Genomic DNA, 22,442 nt, shown 5'->3' with positions numbered 1-22,442 from the left:
AAGCTTTCAGCTTTTTATCAAAGGACACTATACAAAAACTAATGAAATTATTCTTGCATTTGGTGTCATTGATTCTTTAACCAACACTTTTCCTGTTTACCATGTGTTATGCACTGTTCTAAGACCTTTATAAATATTAACTTATTTAATCCTAATAACTCTCAGGAGCTGGATACTAGTCCTAAGTACATTTTACAGAGGATGATACTGGTGAAGAAACATTAAACACATTGCCTGTGGTCATATAATCAGTTATAGGCAGTGTGGGGATTTAAACATGGCCATAACCCAAAACCACAGGCTGGGGGGCTTACATTTAAACAGAAATTTATTTCTCACAGTTCTGGAGATTGGAGGTCCCAGACAAAGGTCAGCAGGGTTTCTGGTAAGAGCTCTCTTCTGATTTGTAGATGGCCACCTTTCCCCTGTGTCCTCACATAGCCTTTCTTCTGAGTGTGTGGAGAGAGAGAGACAGAGACAGAGACAGAGACAGAACTCTCTGGCATCTATTCCGATAAGGACACTAATCCTATTGGATCAAGGGCCCATTCTAATGACCTCATTTAACCTTAATGATTCCTTACTCCTTATTTAACAACACTGGGGGTTAGAGCTTTAGTTTATGAAGCTGTTAGAGGTTTAGTTTATGAACCAGACTGGGGACACAGTCTGGTTCCAGAGTCCACATAGAACCACTGATTCTAAGGTGCACATAAACATTTTCTGTAAGAAATTGATACAGGGAGAGATTAGCATATTGAGCACACTCTTCTTCAAAACTTTGTGTATTTATAATTCAATAACAGTGTCAGAACACAGGCCTCTTATGTCCTAGAAGGTTTTAGAAATTCTTGGAAGATAGAATGCAAAGAAGTTGGAGAAACTTGATAGAAAACAATTAAAACAGGGGCACCTGGGTGGCTCCGTCGGTTAAGCATCCGACTTCAGCTCAGGTCATGAACTCGTTGTTCATGAGTTCGAGCCCCACATGGGGCTCTGTGCTGACAGCTCAGAGCCTGGAGCCTGCTTCAGATTCTGTGTCTCCCTCTCTCTCTGTTCCTACCCTGCTTGTACTCTCTCTCTCAAAAATAAAGTTTAAGAAAAAAATTAAAAAACATAGGGGGAAACCACATGGTGAAATATTACAGAGAAATTCCAAGGTCGGAGCCACTAAATATAGATCCTTCTTATGCCAGGAAAATTGGTGCAGCAGCAAACAACTTACAGGGAATCCACTCCCAATGGGGGTGAGGAATTCTACGACGGGGGAAAAAGTTCGCTCGGTACTTTATCTTTAATGATTATGAAAGCCATGAGAATGAATGTATTAAATGTATAGTTAACAAAACTTGTTATAATTGCAACTGTAGTGTTAAAAAGATACCAGTTGAATCACTTGTCTTTTTGGATGTAATAGTTTTGATGAAACAGTGTTGCTAACACAATGAGATGCCTTTCATTCTACCCTTCACTTTTGTAATCTCTTCATCCCTCTGACCTTCTACTTTATATCTGCCCTTGAAATTTGAAACAACAGCGTTAGGTAAGAAAGAATGCTTCATAACCCTATAGTTCTGAGAAAGGCATAATAAAATTTATCTTTTTTTTCTTCAGTCTTATCTCCTACTATGTCTTCCACTTCCTGGAGCAGAGAATTCAGCTTTTCAAACCTCAGGGTCTTGACTTGGATTGCAGGCTGGACCTGGGAAGGACTTGTGCTTTCAGATAGGTCACCTTCGGCTGGATCTTTTCTTGTGTGCTGTAAGAAATGGCCAACATATTCCAACATCCTCATTTTTCCCTACCATTTTCCTTGATACCACATTTCTGTAGGTATATGTTTAATGTCCCAACGTATAAGGTAAGAACTTAGCCAAATGCAAGGGTCATCCAAACCTGGAACAGTGGGAATCACGTTGTCCAATCTTCCACATCCTTGACTTTGCCAATTATACATTTGAGGATGTGCTGTGGTACTTGAAGCGTCTTACTTCCTTTAACCACAATCTCTATCAGGTCAGCATGTTTGGGTTGCTCATCACAGAAAATCCAGCTCAAAGTTGCATAAGCAATAGGGAAATTTATGGGGCGCCTGGGTGGCTCAGTCGTTTAAGCATCTGACTTTGGCTCAGGTCATGATGTAGTGGTTTGTGAGTTTGAGCCCTGGATCAGACTCTCTGCTGTCAGCACAGAGCCTGCTTTGGATCCTCTGTCTCCCTTTCTCTCTGCCCTTCCCCTGCTCACTCTCTCTGTCTTTCAAAAATAAATAAACATTAAAAAAAAAAAAAAAAAAAGCAATAGGGAAATTTATTTTCTCACATAGACCCAGAAAAGGGTAACTTTCAGACATGGTATGCCAGCTACTTCTTTGTAGCTTTCCTGATCGGTTCTGTCCTCTGTGCATTGGTTTCATTTCAGCAGGGGAGCAAGTTTGTTGTGGCTGTTCCGGTATCACAAACAAAACTCTCTAGAGCAAGACGGATGGCCTCTTAAGAACTACATCTCATTAGCCAGAATCGAGCTATATACACATTGCCAATCCAACTACTGAACGAGGAATGACATGGTTAAAGAAATGTTGGGGGGCGCCTGGGTGGCGCAGTCGGTTGTGCGTCCGACTTCAGCCAGGTCACGATCTCGCGGTCCGTGAGTTCGAGCCCCGCGTCAGGCTCTGGGCTGATGGCTCGGAGCCTGGAGCCTGTTTCCGATTCTGTGTCTCCCTCTCTCTCTGCCCCTCCCCTGTTCATGCTCTGTCTCTCTCTGTCCCAAAAATAAATAAAAAAACATTGAAAAAAAGAAAAATTAAAAAAAAAAAAAAGAAAAAAGAAATGTTGGAGAGTCACTTCTTATTAAGCATTCATAAAAAAAAAAAAAAGCAAAAAAAAAAAAAAAAATCTGACAAAAGTGAGAATCAGAGTTCCTGGATATTAAAAACATGATTGCAAACAAACAAAAAGTTGGATGGGCTGTAAAATATCCATAGCTGAAGGTCAAATTAGTGAGCCTGAGTATCAAGCCGGAAGATGTTGGGGATGATCCTCCCCCAAATTCACCACTAAACTAAATAAGGAAAAGTATAAGCAAATTGAATAAGTAGATGGATATCCCAGTATCCATCTGATAGGAGTTCCAAAAGGAGAAAACAGAGAGATTGGAGAGGAAGAAATAAGCAAAAAAGTATTAGAAGAAACTTTCCCAGAACTGAAAGAGACATGAGGCTTGTAATGGAAGAGGTCCAGAGCAAGACCTATGATAAAAGATTTACACATGAAATACATATGTCAGAGTTTTCAGTTTTATTGGAACTTTAGATTTATTTAGATTGAGGAAATAACAAAAATAGACTGTCAGTAAAAGAGAGAATCAGACTGCCACTGGACCCCTCACCATTAACACTGGATGCTAAAAGTTACTGCAAAGTCTAAGGGAAATCATTTTGACTTTAGAATACCCTACTCAGTGTGGGAAGGGAAAGTTGTGTTCTCCTGGTCTGCTTGCTTTGACTGATACCTGGCCCTTCCCTAAGGATACCGATTGCCCTGCAGCCTTCTCAAGTGATAGCTGTTTTCTCTCCCTTGTGCCACTGTGCCTGGAGTCCAGTTAGGTTTCCTTCTTGACTTTCAATTTTGGTTTTAGACTTCTCTTGTTGCCTCCTTAAAACTACATAGTTTTTTTTTTTGTTTGTTTTTAATGTTGATTTTTGAGAGAGCTCCAGCAGGGGAGGGGCAGAGACAGAGAGAGAGAGAAAGATACGGAATCGGAAGCAGGCTCCGGGCTCTGAGCTGTTAGCATGAGCCTGAGGTAGGGCTCGAACCCACAAACCGTGAAATCATGACCTGAGCCAAAGTCGGATGTTTAACCTACTGAGCCACCTAGGCGCCCCCAAACTACATAGTTTTGACTCTCCTTAGACTGTTTCACTCCACTTGTCCTGCTGTTATTATTTACTGACCTCTGAGTTGTTCTTCTCCTTCCACCCTCCCCCCAATACCCAACCCCACACGCATTCTTTCAAGATTTTAATTCCTGGCTCACTCACTCTTGCCTATTTCTATCTTGATTTCACATGTGGATGATTCTTCAAACCTTGCCCACTTCTCTAATGGTCTTTTCCTCCACCTCATCTCAGCTACTCACGCCCTTGTCATACTTGGGACTTTATCAACACCAATAATGTCATCCCCTCCACAAACCTCAATGTCAAGCACACTACTCATACTGCTCTTTGGAACCCCTCCTAAGTTTGTAGCTCACCCTCCCAGTACTCAGACTCCGCTACCTGTTTTCATTATCATCTCTCCCTCACTTCCTTATATACCCCTTCAACTGCCTCAGGCATCCCCTTTCTTTCCTGTACTCACTTGATAAAATGAAAACTCTGTTTAGACCCAAAGTCCAGAAACACTGTTTGAATCCACACTATGCCTGTATCCATGCAGCTGAACATAGTGGAGAAACGAGCTGTGCCATCTAGTTTCCCTTTACTTCATGATCACCAGTCTCACTGTGGGCCCACTGGCTGCCCATCAGTTATCCTGCCATATGCCATCGGTTCTAGAACATACACGCTGTCACACTTAGTATCTCCAGAACGAGGGTGTGCCTTGTATACGTCACTATCAAATGTCATACTTTGATTGGCAGAGCTTTTCCTTTTTTGTGGAACCTAAAACATTGGTGTGGCTCTCAAGTGGCATTTTGGGTTTGATGAAGTGCAGCATAATTCTCTAGTCCTCGTCATTCTCTCGTCCTGATCATGATCATCTCACACTCTTCCCCTCTCTCCTCAGACCTCCAGGACTTCTCTGCCCAAGGCTGCCTTCTCGCTGTGTCCTCACATGGTCTCCCCTCTGTGTGTGCCCCAATTTCCTCTTATATGGACACCAGTCATACTGGATTAGGGGCCACACTGACAGCCTCATTTTAATTAGGTTACCTCTGTAAAGACCTTATCTGCAAATACAGTTACATTGTTAGGTACTGGGGGGCTAGGACTTCAACATATGAATTTTGAGGGGACACAATTCTGCCCATCACACTCTCCCATCCTCACTTTTCCCCCCTTTATTACAGATACAGAAATAAGAAATCCCAAAGCTGCTACCTCCACCTTTCACTAACTGCCCCCATTTCATGAATGCCTTTCCTGTTACTGTGGATAAACTCTCTCCCAGGAAATCTCTTCTTGCCAAAAAAAGAACTTCACTCCAGCCCGTGTCTCCCTCCTGCTTTATCGACTTTTCCCCTCATATAAACTCCAAGGGAACCAGTTGTTTGTTTTGTTTTGTTTTATGGTTCTCTACTCCCAGTCTCTAGAAATGTGACTGGCACACCATACAAGCTCAATATTCAAGGAACAAATACTGATTTTATGGATAAAAAGGAAACCCTTCCCTGGAAGTAGAAATATGAGTATATCAAATAAGACAATAAAATGAAACAAAGTTTCAGTCAGCCCAAGAAAGGCAGAACACTTCACAGGAAAAGAGGGAGGTGGTTGAAGAACAGCAGTCACTTGAAGGAAAAAACCTCACTGTTCATTTCAGATATGACCATATGCCAAAGACACAGGAGATTCAGACAGAGCCATGGCTGATGAAAAAACTTACTTTCCTGTCCAGTAAAAAACTCCATAGGGTTTTTTGCTATGCTTTTCAATTAGGCTATGTTATATACATATTTTCATTTCCTTCCCATCCTAATGGAATCCTTCCTTCCTCCCTCCCTTCCATCCTCTCTCCCTCCCTTCCTTCCCTCCATCCTTCCTTTCTTCCTCCCTCCCTCCCTTCTTTCCACCCTTCCTTCCTCCCTTCCTCCCTCCCTCCCTTCCTTCCTCCCTCCCTCCCTTCCTTCTTCCATCTCCCCTCCCTCCATCCTTCCTTCTTTCTCTCATCCTTCTTCATCTCCTCCTCTTTCTCCTTCTAATTGTAAATACCCGGTTTCCTTTCCACAACTGCCTATTTGAGTATGGAGGAACTGGTTAAGTATGTAATTTAGCCTCAGTTTGCCATAAGGAGTTGTACCATAGCAAACCTGAAAAGAGAAATACATATCTAGAGTTTTTTTTGAACTTCAGTGTGAATGAATAATGAGACAGAGTTGTCTCTATAAAAAGATGTGTTTGGTCATATACGGTAGTTACATTTTATCAGGTGTGGCTTTTAAAAGTACATGTTGGCTAAATGCAGTGTGGAATTCTGGATTGGATCTTAGAACAGATCATTAATGGAAAGACTGATGAAATCCAAATAGTCTGCAGCTTAGTATTCTTGACAAGTACAGTGTGGTTATATAAGATGCTAATATCAGGGAAAGTTGTGTAAAGGCTATACAGGAACTCTCTGTACTATCTTTGCAACTTTCTGTAAGTCTAACATTAAAAATATAAACCAACCCCTGAAAACAGTGTATGTATAAAGAAACCTATATATGGAAACTGGACTGCTGGGAGATGGAATATCTTTTCTTACTTAGCATTCATTTCCTCTTTGGCAAGAACATTCTGCTTCCTATTGGGAAACTATGCATTCCTTTGCTCTCAGTATTCATGTTTCAGAGAGCCATGGACTCTCCTCTGCCTCTGTGGATGGCAAGTGCCCCAGGCTTGCCCTACTGATTAATATCATATCCTCGGATATGTCCCTCAATCAATGTCTGTGAGACTCAATTCCCAGAAATGACCATTCCCTAGAAAATGGTACCAAGACAGGAAAGAGCACAACCACCACCCAGAGAGCAAATCCATGAACTGATAACACCATCTAAGCTCCTCTCTATAGCTCTCTACAGCTAGCCTTGGACTTGCTCAATAAAGTTCGTTTGCTGAATAGGTCAATTTAAGTTGGATTTTCTGAAGCTTGCAACTTGGATGCAGACTAGTTCAAAAATTTCTAACTGGAGTGGGTTAATGCTAAACTGTTCATCTAGTATGATACCTTTTGAAAACATATTTGGGCATCTAAAATCTTTGGAAAGATTTAATCTGTTACCTGGATTGGGGTTATAAGACTTTTACAGCCTGCTTTACACGTTTCTGAATTGCTCTTAAGGACATATGGTATTTCTGTCACTGGAGGTAGCAAATATAGACTGCTGTCCTGTGAGATATCTATGGTAAAGAAAATCAAATTAAAAACAGCTGGACCTTAGTTATTTTAATTTGCCTTGTTCAGTTAGTCAGATAATTTAATTGGCTCAAGTGATAGGCTGAGCCACTAAGATTTTTTTCTTAATCCATGCCATATAGCTGAAAGTGATAAACATTTTGCTCATGACAAACATACAGAATATTTCATGAAAGATAGGCATGAAAAACATGCAGCTTTTGAGAGAAAACTCTAGCAATGTACAGACTTTTATTTTGTTAACATCTCTTCCCTCTACCTTTGATTTTTGGTCCAATTCATTTTCTAGGGTTACGAGTTTAAAATGATTACAGCATAGTACATAGTACCAAAGTTTGAGATGAAGTAGTTCATTGTTTTAAATTCAGGATTCATAATACAATAGTGTCCTTCAATGGGAATTTCATCACGTGTTCTATGGGCTCTTGTGGTGAAAGAAAAAAAAATTATCACAATCATCCATTAAACTTTGTTGAATTACAAAATTGGTCCTAACATGTAGAATATCAACCAACAATGTGAATTCCTTTATACCTACATATTTGGGGAATATTTGGAAAAGTTACTCAATAGATTCCAATCCTAGCTTGAAAAGTGTACCCCCTCCTCTATCCCTGGCCCTTGCATTTATTGAGGACACGAAAAAGCATTTACCAAGGGACAACATGTGCACATTTCTCTGTGAATCACTCAGAACAAAGGTTATAAACTGATGACCCAAGGTAGGGATTCAGTTTATAGGTGGTTTTCTTTGGTTTACAGTGTTTAAACACTTAAAGAATTAGTGTGAAACTGGGAGGATTTGTGTAAAAAAGTCCAGATTTCTAGGAGTCATTTGAAAAATGGAAAATCTGGCATCATTGCACTTCTGCTTTGGGCATTTTGTACCAATTTACAAACAGATTAACTTCTCAGCTTCTGTCACATGTAAATGCAGGTAGGAAAAAGATGGCAAGAGAAATGGCTCATCCCCCTCCCCTGCAGTCCTCTCTCTGGGAGCCGAATGTTGAAGATTCTTCAATAACATAGAGCTCACTGTTCTATAAGAAGTATTAAGGATTCTGACTTCCAAAGGATTAATAACAATCTAGAAGACCAAAGGGAAAGGTAATGTGCAGTATTTACTTAAATGTTGCTTTTGCAGCATCAAATTACAGATCTAATATGTTTAAGGGCCATTTCATAAAATCAGAACAAAACAAATAGAAAGCATGCTGATACTTTCTTATGGTGTAAGCTTACCCTAACTAGAGAATAAAGGAGAGGAAGAAATTTGAATGTTAGAGTCATAAAACCCCACCAAATATACTTATCCCAGACGATATGCTCACCTAAAGAAAAATAAAATTTTGACAGTTTTCTTTGACTCTTTTTACCCTAGCCTCATAGGCATTGGGTTTTGGCGTTTCTTTAATGAATCTTAACTATGAAAAACTTAGTGAACTAGCAGGGTTTGGATAATCTATGTGGCCGAGACATTCATTGAAGCTGTAAGCTGAGGTAATGAAAGTTGGTCTGTACATTAACAATCTCATCCTCAAGGGCATCTATCTGTTCTCTTCCATTCCTCATTCCCTATTACAAAAACAAACTTAACAAGGATTTCCAGATAACACAAATCTTTCCTTTTTTTTTTTTTTTTTTTTTTAATGCTTATTTATATTTGAAACAGAGAAAGAGACAGAGGGCAAGTGGGGGAAGGACAGAGAGGGAGACAGAATCCGAAGCAGGCTCCAGGCTCTGGGGTGTCAGCACAGAGCCCAATGAGGAACTTGAACTCACGAACTATGAGATCATGACCTGAGCTGAAGTTGGACGTTTAACCGACTGAGCCACCCAGGTGCCCCAGCAAATCTTTGCTTTTAAAATCTCTATGGATTGTGTTACATCTAACTAATCCAAGGCATGAAACAAAATTCACTATATTTATTAAGTGGGAAGGTTCTTTTAACACCAGTGGCATGCCTGAAGGAGCAGGATTTAAGTTGGGCCGCTGGAATGCTCTCTGAAAACATAGAAGTTGTCCAGTAGGGAACTTACTGCACTGAAGCCACACTAAAACTGGGGATACCACTGCCAGCAACTGCATCTAGATAATAGGAAGACAACTGCATCCAGGCACTAGGGAACTAGGTCAAGAAGCCGGAGACACCTACAAAGTTGGCAAATGAACCTTGGAATCTTCTCAGGAAAACTACAATCTTCCTAACCAGTGGCAACAGCCAGAAGCCACCCTGAAGATGGACTAACTTCTACTTCCCAAATCTTGGGCAAGTGTGTCTAACGTACAAAAACAGATTTATATTTAGAGATTAGGTGCAAAAGGGTTGGAGCATTAAAAAAAACGAAACATCTTTCTAACAAGGGAAGATGAATGAAAGTTGAAGGCCAAATTACTTACTATATACATGGTTTTAAAATTTAATTTGTGTTAAATGATTTCTGCAAATGTATATTTAAAGGTATACAGAATTAAGGTGCTACAGCAACAATTCAATTCTAGGCATTTGCAAACATTTAACACAGATTACATATAAGGTAATAGGACTGTGAGAAAAACAAAGAAGGGATTATATTTTCTCTCACACAGAAATAAGCTGTAGGGGGGCCCCAGGGTGGCTCAGTCGGTTAAGCATCCGACTCTAGATCTCGGCTCAGGTCATGATCTCACCGTTTGTGGGATCGAGCCCCCAGTTGGGCTCTGTGCTGACAGCATGGAGCCTGCTTGGCATTCTCTGTCTCCCTCTCTCTGCCCCTCCCCCGCTCACTAGCATGTGCTCTCTCTCGCTCTCTCTCTCAAAATAAAATTAAAAGAAAAAAATGGAGCTGTAGGACTAATACTTTAAACTTGCTTTATCCTGGAATCCATCCATTTCCAGCTCTATTGTCACTATTTCAATGCAATGCATGACCCTCTGTGGCCCTATCTTAGTGGTTTACTAAATGGTCTTTGGGAATCTATTGTCTATTCTGTTTTCCACACTGAAGTCAAAGTAAAAAAAAATTTTTTTAATTAATAGACTTTATTTTTCTCAGTTTAGGTTTACAGAAGAATGAGCAGAAAACACAGAAAGTTCCCATATACCCTCTCATCCTCCTTTTACCCCCATTTCCCCTGCTATTAACATCTTGCATTAGTGTGGTGCCTTTATTGTAACTGAGCCATTATTAATACATTATTTAACATATAAAGTCACAGATTAGAGTTCACTTTTTGTGCTGTACATTCTATGGGTGTGGGTCATTGTATAATGACATGTATCCACCATTAACAGTGCCATAGAGAATAGTTTCACTGCCCTAGAAATCCCCTGTGCTTCACCTATTCATTCTTCCCTCCACCCACCAATCCCTCCAAGCTTCTGCAACAACTGGTCTTTTTAACTGTCTCCATCGTTTTGCCTTTTCCAGAATGTCACATCAGTGCAATGATAGCATGTGTAGGCTTTTCAGATTGACTTCTTTCACTTAGCTCTTAAGTTTTCTCCGTGACTTTTCGTGACTTGATAAGTGATTTCTTTTTATTGCTGGATAACTCAACTGTATGGATGTACCACAGTTTGTTACCTATTGAAGGACATGTAGTTGCTTCCAAGTTTTGGCAATTATGAATAAAGCTGTTATAAATACAAATGTGCAGTTTTTGTGTGGACATAAGTTTTCAACTCTTTTGGGTAAATACCAAGGAATATGATTACTGGATCATTTGGAAGGAGTTCAATTAGTTTTTTTAGGAAAATGCCAAACTGTCTTCCAAAGTGGCTGCATCATTTTGCATTCTCACTAGCAATGCATGAGGGTTCCTGTTGCATTACATTCTTGTAAACATTTAGTGTTTTCAGCGTTTTGGATTTTATCCACTGGATTACCCATTACAACTGGTATCTCATTGTTCTGCATGTATTTTCTCCCCATCCATGGCTTGTTTCTTCATTTTCTGAACATTGTCTTTTGCAGAGCAGAAATTTTCAATTTTAATGAAGTTTAACTTACTTTTTCTTTTATGGATCATGCATTTAGTGCTGTATCTAAAAAGTCATCACCACAGCCAAGGTAACCTAGATTTTCTTGTAAGTTACCTTCTTTTATAGGTTTGTGTTTTCTATTTAGGTCTATGATTCATTATTATTTTTTGAAAGGTGTAAGGTCTGTGTCCAGTTGTTCTAACACCATTTGTTGAAAGACGGTCCTTTCTCCACTGAATTGCCTTTGATCCTTCATCAAAGATGTTGACTATATTTGTGTTGGTCTATTTCTGGTGTCTGTATTCTGCTCTATTGACCTGGCTGTCTATTCTTTCACCAGTACCACATGGTCTTGGTTATTGTAGCTTAATAGGAAGTCTTGGGGTCTGATAGTGTCAATCTTCCAACTATGTTCTTATTTAATATTGTGTTGGCTGTTTTGCCTTTACAATTAAATTTTACAGTCCTTTGACTTTACAATTAAACTTTAGAATCATTTTGTCAATATTTAACTTCCTGGCATTTTGATTGGGATTGCATTGAATCTATAAATCAAATTGGGAAGAACTGATATCTTGACAATATTGAGTCTTTTTATCTGTGTATATGGAGTATATCCATTTATTTCAAATTTTTGTGTTTTTCACCAGTTTTGTAGTTTTCCTCATAGAGATCTTACATATATTTTGTTAGATTTATACCTCAGTATTTATTATTATTACTATTATTATTTTGGTGTTAATGTAAGCTATATTGGATTTTTAAATTCAAATTCTAATCTTTCTGGTATACAAGAAAGCTATTAACTTTGTATACTGCAACCTTTTTGTAATTGCTTATTCCAGGATGTTTTGTCTTGTTTTTTTTTTTTTTTTGGTTTTTTTTTTTTTTTTTTTTTTTGATTCTTTGTGCTTTTCTACATAGACAATAGTGTCATTTGTGAATAGGTTTTAATTTCTTTCTTCTCAATTTGTACACCTTTAATTTTTTTTTTTTTTTGAAACTTCCAGTACAGTGTTGAAAAGCCATGGTAAGAGGGGACATGCTGGCCTTGTTCCTGATCTTGGTTGGAGCTTATTTTTCTCACCATTTAGTATGATATTAGCTGTAGGTTTTGGTAGATATTCTTTCTCAAGTTTGAGAAACTTCCTTTCTGTTCTAGTTTGTTGAAAGTTTTAATCATTAATGGGTGCTGGACTTTGTCAAATACTTTTTCTGCCTATATTGATAAGATCATATGATTTTTCTTCTTTAGCCTGTTAATATGATGAATTACATTGATTTTTTTAATTAAAAAAATTTTTTTACACTTATTTATTTTTTGAGAGACAGAGCACAAGTGGGGGAGGGGCAGATTTTAATATTTTCCAACTTTTGATAGCTTGTAATATACACCCATCTACCCATCCACCCAAATCCATTTGAAGCTTCTATCTCCCTACCCCAAAATAATTACTATCATGAGTAGGATTTCTTACTTTCGTTCATATTTTTATACACTTTATTATTTGGCAGACTTAAATTTTCATGTAAAGAATATCACATGGCTTTTTTTTTTTGCTCTTTACATAAAATTATTTTTACATAAAATTATTTGTGTCTGTAGCTTAATTTGCTGAATTCTATTACATTTTGCAAATTTACAACTTAACCTTTTTCCTATCAATGGTCATTTAGATTATTGGCAATCTTTTGATCTTACAAACATCACTGCAAAGAACATTCTTAACTATATCTCAGCAAAAAAAATACAACAGCAAGTATTTTTCTAGGTTATATATTGCAGAAGAAAATAGCTCATCTTTTAATTCTCTTATTTTATTTGCAAAAATAATTTTTGCAAGGAGGCTTCCAGATACTTTATTCAGTAAGATTTAAAAATATTTTTGGGGCACCTGGGTGGCTCAGTCGGTTGAGCGTCCGACTTCGGCTCAGGTCACGATCTCGCGGTTCGTGAGTTCGAGCCCCGCGTCGGGCTCTGGGCTGATGGCTCAGAGCCTGGAGCCTGCTTCCGATTCTGTGTCTCCCTCTCTCTCTGCCCCTCCCCCGTTCATGCTCTGTCTCTCTCTGTCCCAAAAATAAATAAACGTTAAAAAAATAAAAAAAAATAAAAATATTTTTATGCTGAGTTCATGGTCAGGTTATTATACACAATTTGTGAGTGAATTGACCTATCATAACTTTAAATAAACATAAATTCATGGACAAATATTTTTACTTATTTAAAATATTTTTTAAGTTTATTTAGAGAGAGAGACAGAGAGAGGGAGCAGGGGAGGGGCAGAGAGAGAGGGAGAGAGAGAATCCCAAGCAGGCTCTGCACTGCCAGCACAGAGTGGGATGCAGGGCTCAAACCCACGAAGCTGAGATCATGACCTGAGCTGAAACCAAGAGTTGGATGCTTTACAGGCTGAGCCACTCAGGCACCCCACTTTACTTGTTTTGTAATTACTTTAGTGTGGTATCTTGCTCAAGATTTTTGACCACTATGTTCATAAGTTAAATATTGTACAATTTCCATTAATAGGTCCTTGGCCAGGTTTGAGATCAAGTTAATACCAAGGTTGTAGCCTGTGTTGGATACTTTCTTTTCTTTCTTTTTTTTTTAGATAAAGGTTTTGTAATACAGGGATTAGGTGTTCCAGGAAGGTTTGGTTAAGTCTGATGTCATTTTTGGGGAGAATCATTATCAATTCAATATGTATAATGGCTGTTGGTTTATTCCTGCTTTCTATTCTTTTTGAGTCAATTTGGATCATGTCCTTTTCTAAAAAATTACTCATTTTAACTGTTTTCAAATGCTTTGGCCATACTATGTTTGAATGACTTTCAAAGCTTCTATCAGTAGTAATAGAATTTCTTCATCTTAATCCTCAATATACCAGAAAAAAATAAACATCATTTGTTATCTGGGGCCAACACATCCTTTTAATTTTTAGATGTATTTTAAGTTATTTATCAAAATGTACAGAATATATAGTTAGAAGCACTTTATTAGAAATTTGAATAAAAATATAAACATAGCAAATCCCAATTTTTGTTATTTTCTTTGTTTTCATGGTATTAATATAGGAGACACTGGTAGTGTATTTCGAATATAATAGACATTCCTTAACTGTCATGAGCCTAGAACATATTCAACTTATAAATCTTGACTCCAGATTTCAAGTAAATCTCTAATGGGCTCTGGATTAGTATTACTTCTGGTTCTTCTTACACTTGCATCTTCAAAATGCAATATAGTCTAAGACTTTGATGTCACACTTTTGAAGAGAATGGCTATCTTCTGTGCTTTGTAATGGCAAAACATTTTCACTTGTAGATTTGTAAACACTAATTAAAATGGTGAATCCAATTTTTCACTTTTACATCATTTCATTTCAATCACCTTTAAATATGCATCTGCCTTTAAATTTTGTCTTACAAACTAGATCATGTAAATTTTGATGAACACAAAAGATGTTCTTGCGAGACAGTATTGTAATGAAGTCCTTTTAGATGACAAATTATATGGATTACATATTTCCTTTGTCCTTAGAAATGTATTGCCCACTCACTGATTCTTGAATTTCGGAAAAATTTTCTAGGGTATTTTCATTTGAAAATTTATAGTTAGGGTTAGAATCCAGAGGGCTTGTGAAATACCTTTTTCTTTACCATCATGAATGCAAAATAAAAAACTACAAATTGCTAACTGTGCTCAGTGAAAGCTTAAAAAAATGGTTGCATGGATTGTCTCTAGACTTCTTGTATATCTTCTTAAAATATGATGCAGTACTTCAGGCAATGCAATAAAAAAGGATGATGCAATGATGATTTATTTCACTATTGCATTATCCTTCTAGGTGATTACTTCCATTGCTATTGTTTTCTTACAGTCTTTTTTTTTCTTTTTTTGCATAGTTTCTGATATTACACCAAAGGTTAATAGTTTAGGTTTTTTCATCTGTCATTGCACCCCCCCCCCCCCTCCCGGCAACCCACCTTCATCAATTTTTGTTTCACTTATCCAAAGAATAGGCTTTTGCTTTCTTAACATTCTCTACAGTTTGCCTTCTGTTTCACTGATTTATCCTTTTATTTTTTGATGGAGGGTACTTTTTATTTTTAAATTTATCAAGCATTTTGTCAGAGAACTTGATCTGCATATCAATCACATCTTTGAAATTTGCACTCTGTCATTTAGAACATATAAAATTATATGCTGTGTGTAGTTGGAAAGAATGTACATATATATACACATAACCTCTGTTTTGTCTGTATCCTTACAAATTCCACATCTGCTTGATATGTCTGTCCATGTCTGGTACAGATGTGCTAAAATCCCCACTGTGATTGTGAATTTGAATCTTTTTGTAACCCTTTATAACCCTTTTAGATGTATCTTTTTAAAACCAGCAAATATATTGATTCCATTCTCCTAATCCAATCTGATGTTTCTTTAAAACAAATTTTTATTTTTCTTAGATTCATTGTGATACATTGGGACTTACTACTGTCATTTTTACTTTTTTTTCCTTCCCTGATTTCTTTTGGATTTATGGTTTACTATACTTTCTTCCTCCTCTGCTGGAGATCTTTAAAATTTTTGGTCATATATTCTCTATCGTAAAGGAAGTAATTTCTGTAATATTGAAATTTTAAGCTAAGTCCATTAAATTACAAAGGTATCCAGCTGATACATCACAGCAATTTGATATTCACCATTACTCCTTAAAAGTTATTGAAATTTTATGCTATTTTATTTCTAAATTATATCTCCATTATACTTTCCCATGTAATTTTATCTCATTGGAATATAGTGTATTGCTTGATAGTCTTTTACTGATACTTTATTATACATCTCTGACTCAAAATACATGAAAAACATTTACTGAAATAAAAAATATTTTTAGAAATTAAAAAAATATATTTCTAATAACTATAAACCTCCAAGTGTTGAAGATTGTTGTTTGGATTATCATCACTATTCAAATGATAAAAACATAAATATTAATTTTAATAAATTATTAAAAACATAACATTAAGTTTTATTGGAAATGTATCTTAATGAGGATAGTGCTGTATTTTATTTTCATAAATATTGCTAATTGCTAGAATAAGACATCTATTTTATTACTATTTTCTATGTATAATGTACTATATATAATATATAAAATGTATACATATATAATATATAATGTATAAATGTTAAATATACGTATGTATAAATGCTAAGAAAATTCATTCACGTATATAGTAAAAAGGGATAGAAAGAATTGTTGTAGTGATGTCACTCATTTCTTGAATTCCTTTTAAGTTATATGCCAAAACTTATAAACTAGTCTGTCATCAAATTATTTTTAATGATTTTAATTGACAATCTGATTAAGCTTTCTTCAATTTTGTTGAAAGCAAAGAGCTGAAAACTACCCTCACTAAAGACCTTATTTTCAAGCCATTTTCCTTCTCAATTCTTTGGAAAGTTAACCAAAGATGTTTATTACTAAGACTTATCTATAACTCTTTCACAGAGTCATCTTGCTCATGGAGCTTAAAATTAAGATAAAATGGAGTAAAAATACCCCCACAAAATTTGAAATTGCACAGATTTCTTGAGGATAATTTTATATAGATTAGAAACTGTATGTTTGAAAGTTATAGTTTTTACAAAATTAGGATGTAATATAAAAGAATTAATCATAACTAAATAAAGTTGATTTTCTAAAGTTAAATGTACTATGTCCTAGTGTACATTTTGGGAATACTTATTCCATTTACCAATATAAGTATATGTTCTGCTTTTATGATTATTGTTTATGGTATTTTTATCAAACTAAGATACACATCTTAACATTTATGAAACTGGGATGCATCTTACAATTGATGGCATATCATAGTGGGTAGTGTTTTTTACTAAGTGGTGTGTAACAGTGAATCACAGAATAGCGTCTTAGATTAGATGAAAAATTAGGTTGTGGAAATTAGGAGGTAAAAACTATATTGAATCACTAGTAAGCCAGGTATATTGATGACTATTATGGGTTTTATTTATAATAAAACCCATAATAGTTAATAGTTTTGTTAATTTAAACCTAAATACATATTAAGAATGAAAAAAGCTTAGGAAATAAGGAAGAGACTTGGGCTAGGTAAAAAATTAATAAGGATTTACAAAATCTAATAATGAACTGGCAAAGGTTAATAAGTTTCTCCTAAGAAATCTGAAAAATGCTCTGGAAAATATACAATCATGAACTTACCTTTGGTATGTGATCTATTCATTTGAAAATCTAATATTAGTATGTCAGAAATAAACATGGAACTTTTAATTTCTTCCTCCTTGAAATCATGCTAATTATGCTACTGAGACAGGTTTGAGACATTATTTATCAGGCTCTTTACCATTATTGAGAATGGTGAAAATAGTTTGCTTGACAGCATTTATCAAAACCCATCATGTTTTTGTACCAATTTCGAATATTCTAAGATAGATGAGGCAAATAATCTTATCATTTGTTACCTAAAAATAAGGTACCTTTACCTTCATTTATGTTCTTGCTCTTTGCTTTACTTTCACATGATTCACCCACAGGAATAATGAATTTTTGATCAGGAAACAAAAAAGGCAAGGTCATTAAATAAGAACTATCATTATACTATCTCCTACTTGACCACACATCTGAATTCTGAAAATCTCCACATTGGCCAATATAACCCATTTCTAAGACCACACTTCACTCACAATGAAAATTAACTTCCACCATATTTTAAATAGAGCAGTCAGAAAAGGTCTGTTCAGGTTGCAAGGGAAGGGATGTAACTCCACATCTTGATGGGGTAGTGCAAGGTTCTGGAAGAGTATGTGGGACCTGAAATATTGTTGGGCTTGTTTTTGGAAAACACAAGCTGCCATAGTTTTCTTATGTAAAGTGGGAGAAGGGTTATTATGAAAAGGCAGAAGATAAAAAGGAGAACTGGCACAATTCACCAAACATGAAAATGTTCTTTAGGCAGATCATTTTAACAAAGAGTATATATGGGAATTGAGGATCTGCAAAGGTTTTTATGCCTGCATTTCCCTTGGAAGGCTGAAGACTCCCAGAAGTACACACACCCTTGTTTGAAGACCCCACTACAGATTATACTTCTGTTCTTTAGTTATCTGAATATTCAGGATGTATACTTAACTAAAACTTTTTCCAACTTATATAGCATTTCTATGGAGGCAAAAATGTGTATTTTGAAACGCTAGAAAACAATTATTTTTCATTTTAAAGAATGATCAATTCCTTTCATTCAGCTAAACAAAGATAGGCTAATAATAGCAACAAACCAAATTATCAATGTTGCAAGAACTTGGATATCTGAAGACACTACTAACTAGAGCGAAATAGCAATGCACCCTCCCTGAGGACAAAAAAAAGTTTTTCTTAAGAAAAGTCAGAAAAGGTCAGACCCCTGGAAGTAGATGTTGGGTACTTGGCAAGAAAGAAATTTTACATTTAGTTTTTAACATTACACTTATAGTGAAATAAAATGCACATAAACCATTGGAACCGTTACAATTTGTGTATCTTCCAAATATGATATGAATACATTGGCACAAAATTCTTCCTGACATCCTTTTTCATCTTTGCCAATAACCCAGTGATCTCTAAGAGGTGGTTTAATAATTATTTCCAAATGTCATTTCCTGAAGATAGTATATCTTACCTATAAAGTTCATTAAAAGATTTATAAGTATTCTACTTGCTCTAATTTCCATCACACATCATGACCTCAAATAATCTGGAAAGACAATGTGTTAAAGAATAAAGACATTTCCTTTAAAATATTGGGGAAAATTACTAATTTACTATCCCTTTTATATAGAGGAGACAAGGCAGAGCAATATAGTAGTTATAATCAGAAGGTCTACATTCATTCACCAAATATTTATTAAGCACCTACTATTTCCCAGACATCATTCTAGGAGCTGAGGCTCTATAGGGGTGAATGAGAAAGTAATAGCTACCATTTATTGAGTGCTTACTATGTGCCAGGCTCTGGCCTAAGAGTTGCACACATATAAACCCATTGAATCCTCAAACACAATACCTCTATGACATGGGTACTATTTTCATTTTACATATGAAAAAATTGAGGCATAGAGAAGTTAAATAACTGAATCAGCTAGTAGTTGGTACAAACAGTCCTGGCTGTTGTGAAGCTAAACTCCTTCCCTTCTCATTTTCTTCTTTGCCTCTGCCAAAGACCTAACAGAACAGAGTATGGCTCAAATAGGTGTGTGACCTTTTCATTTTTAGATGTTTCTTTTTTGGGTATGTTTAAAAAGAATTTTAACTAGCTCTACCTTCATCATGTTGTGATCTCAAAACATCTAAAAAGCCTGAATGTTAGAAAACTTAGCTTTATTTAAATATTTGCGGGAGAAATACAGGTATATACACGTAGCATCCCTTCCTTTGGAAAACCACTATTCTAATCCAGGCAGGCCTAGCAGGGCTGAAGATTATGGGACCCTGTCTTGTTATAGGGGAGGTCAATAGTTCAAGGCCTCACTGCCTTGGGCATAATTATTGGTTCAAGACTATAGAAACATCAATCAGGCATGACAAATTTGTCTTTCTTGGGATGGACGGTATTAGGAAATGTTCTCTTCACAATGGAAGTGATTTCAGACTGCTGGTATCCATCTTCCTTGGCTCAAGAGAAGATGGCCCCGTAATATTGAGATGTTGAGAAATTCAGATACAGAACACTTTAATCTAGCTACACAAGAAATAGGTCTATCATTGCCCTTTCTAGTTAAATGAGTATAAAAAGAATAAATACCCTCTTTAAGTGTAAGTGGGTTTCTGTGACTTTCAATAAAGTTTCAATGCATTTTTACAAAAGCATTACATAACTATGCACAAACAATGGTTATAATAAATATGAGTAGAATTCTTTTCTGTTCTCTTCCTTCACCCTTTTTCCCTATGAACAAATATAGAACTATCTACAGCTCAAAGGATGGTTTATTTCACTTTCAAAAGTAGTATGCAAAATATTTATCTATGAATTCTAAGCAAGTGATTACAGGCATTATTTTGATAATTCCACTTCTTTAGCATACGACAAAACCACAATATATCTAGAAAGACAAAATGTTTTATTTTAAAACATTGGAAAAACCATTGAAAAGACAAATGTCCATTATATAACCATGAACGTTAAATATCTGGAAACTGTAAATCTTCTAAAATGTGGTAGGCACTTCCAAAGAGCTAAATATTGCAAATTATTCTACTGGATGTTTTCTCTATTATCAACAATACTTGATATGATGAAAAATACCAAGAAGACCCAACTAATTATTCAAAGTCACCATCTTAGGGTTCAACTTAATTACACAAGTAAAAGTTTTGTCCAAGATGTTCCTGTCACAAGAAGCTTCCCGGTGAATTTCAGAAATGTTAACAAAAGTATCTTCCTTTTTTGCCTGTGAATGTTTGAGTATTGCTGTACTGTTGGTTAATATCCACTACAGATACTGGTTCTAGGCCAGCCCAAGGGTCTTCAAGCATTGAAGGCTTGAAATAACTTTCCAACTCATTAGACATTCTTTTTTCTCTACCACGCCCTGATCCAAATGGTGTAGATGTCCTTGGAGAACCCTTTAGAAAAAAAATCATCAGTTAAAAAAATGTTTAGTAGAGATAATTGGCACTTTTTTTTTTTTAAAGCTAGTGGGGATCACATTGCTAGTTAAAAATTGTGTTTTGAACCCAAACATGTTCAACTGCAAAGTCGGTTCTTCCTTTAATCTAGTGTTTTTGTTCCTAAAAGTATTTAAGCCAGTTTGATATACCTGTTTATTAATAAGTCCATGCCAACTGTCACCTTCAAATACTTCTAGATTTCTAGTGTAGTAACTCTGTAGAACTATCAGTTGGTGATGAAATAAGAAATTAATTATATTTCAATTTTTCCTCAAAATTTTCATCTTTTTCTGAAAGGAAATTAAAACTTTTTTTTTTAACCTTACACCTTCAAAATTTCTAGAACCTTTACATCCTACGAAATTTTATCTCTTTATAAAGCACCAGAGTCTAAGGGGGTGAGGTTGGTTTAGTATAAGGAAAGTTAGAAAACCATGTAAGTTTTAAACGACAGAAACCCTAGACACATCAGAAATACCCCCTGGGCCTTCCTGAATTCACTTACTGAGAATGGGAAACTTCCAGTATCACCGATTTTCCTTTAAGAAGGCTTGGAGCAGGAGACAGTGTCGTTTGAAGCTCCTAACCCCCTCCCGCCGCCCTCGCCTAAAAAAGGTACCGGTAGTAAGAAAATGGCACCAGGCTAGAACCCAGTAACTCAGAGGAACTCTATGCTGGTGAGTCATTCGTTCCCCCCCCCCCCCCCCCCCGGAGAATAATTTACACACACGAACTGGCAAGGTCCCTGGCAAAGGGGAGGGAATTAGGGAAATCTATGTATGAATGGCAGTGTACTAGTTCAAAGCAGGAGGGCTCTAGAAACACAAAGTACAGCTCTATTACTTAAGATAATCTAAAGAAAGTTACTTAACTTCTCTCAGCCTCAGTTTACTCATCTGCAAAACAGGGCCAACAATAGTATCTCACCTCATAGAGGATTAAACAAAATAATCCATGTAAAGGGATTATTAGCACCATGCCTGCCATACAGTAAGAGCTCGGCAAACGCTGGCTATTATTACCTGGGGGTGGGTCTGCTGCTGCCCTGGGGAGTAGCCGAATTGCTGCTGGGACCCCGCGGGGGACTTGGAGTAGGAGCCAGGGTAGCCGCCAGGGGACGGAGACCCGAATCGGCCCCCCGGGAAGCTGCCGCCGTGTCGCGGAGAGTGGCTGCTCCCGTAGGGCCTAGACCGGGGCCCGTACGGCGGCGTGTGGTGCGGACTCCCGTACCCGTCCCGAGGGGAGGGCGGCCGCGGTCCGCCTCCGCCCGGGGTACCCCGGAAGCTGCTCCCGCTACCCCAACCTCCTACACCCGCGCCGGGGTAGGGAGGAGTCGGGGGTCGAAAATTCTGTCGGTGCATATCAGGAGATGAAGACGAAGACCTCACTGCCGCGTTCTCCCGCCGGAACTGTCCCGACCAACCCTTCTCAGAGACTCGGTGGTCCTTCGCCAAAACAGTCCTCTGCCTTTCAGCGCAGTACAGCATATTGGTTCCGGTGTCACAAGGGTTCCGCTAGGCACAGGCCAGAACGTGGATTACTGAATTGGGTGGAGATTGAGCGGATTGAAGTAAAGGAAAGATAAATAAAAAGAACAAAAGAAAGGCCGAACCCTCGGCTCCAGCAAAGAGCTCTGTCGTCTTTTGCGGTGTGCGGTCGGGACCGAC

The 22,442-nt window shown here is 37.1% G+C and overlaps 1 protein-coding gene across 1 annotated transcript; it reads right to left on the bottom strand.

Moving 5' to 3' along the window:
- Positions 1–20,208: 20,208 nt before the first annotated feature.
- LOC122205912 (M-phase specific PLK1 interacting protein) lies at positions 20,209–22,439 on the bottom strand. The gene is made up of 2 exons (XM_042914537.1): positions 21,798–22,439; positions 20,209–20,730 (listed from the first exon to the last, which is right to left on the bottom strand). The coding sequence occupies exons 1-2, from the start codon at positions 22,260–22,262 to the stop codon at positions 20,530–20,532; spliced, it is 666 nt and encodes a 221-aa protein (XP_042770471.1). The 5' UTR covers positions 22,263–22,439; the 3' UTR covers positions 20,209–20,529.
- Positions 22,440–22,442: the final 3 nt, after the last annotated feature.

Source organism: Panthera leo, chromosome A2 (genome assembly GCF_018350215.1).
Source record: "Panthera leo isolate Ple1 chromosome A2, P.leo_Ple1_pat1.1, whole genome shotgun sequence".
Lineage (NCBI taxonomy): Eukaryota > Metazoa > Chordata > Mammalia > Carnivora > Felidae > Panthera > Panthera leo.
This window is presented reverse-complemented; position numbering and strand designations above follow the sequence as displayed.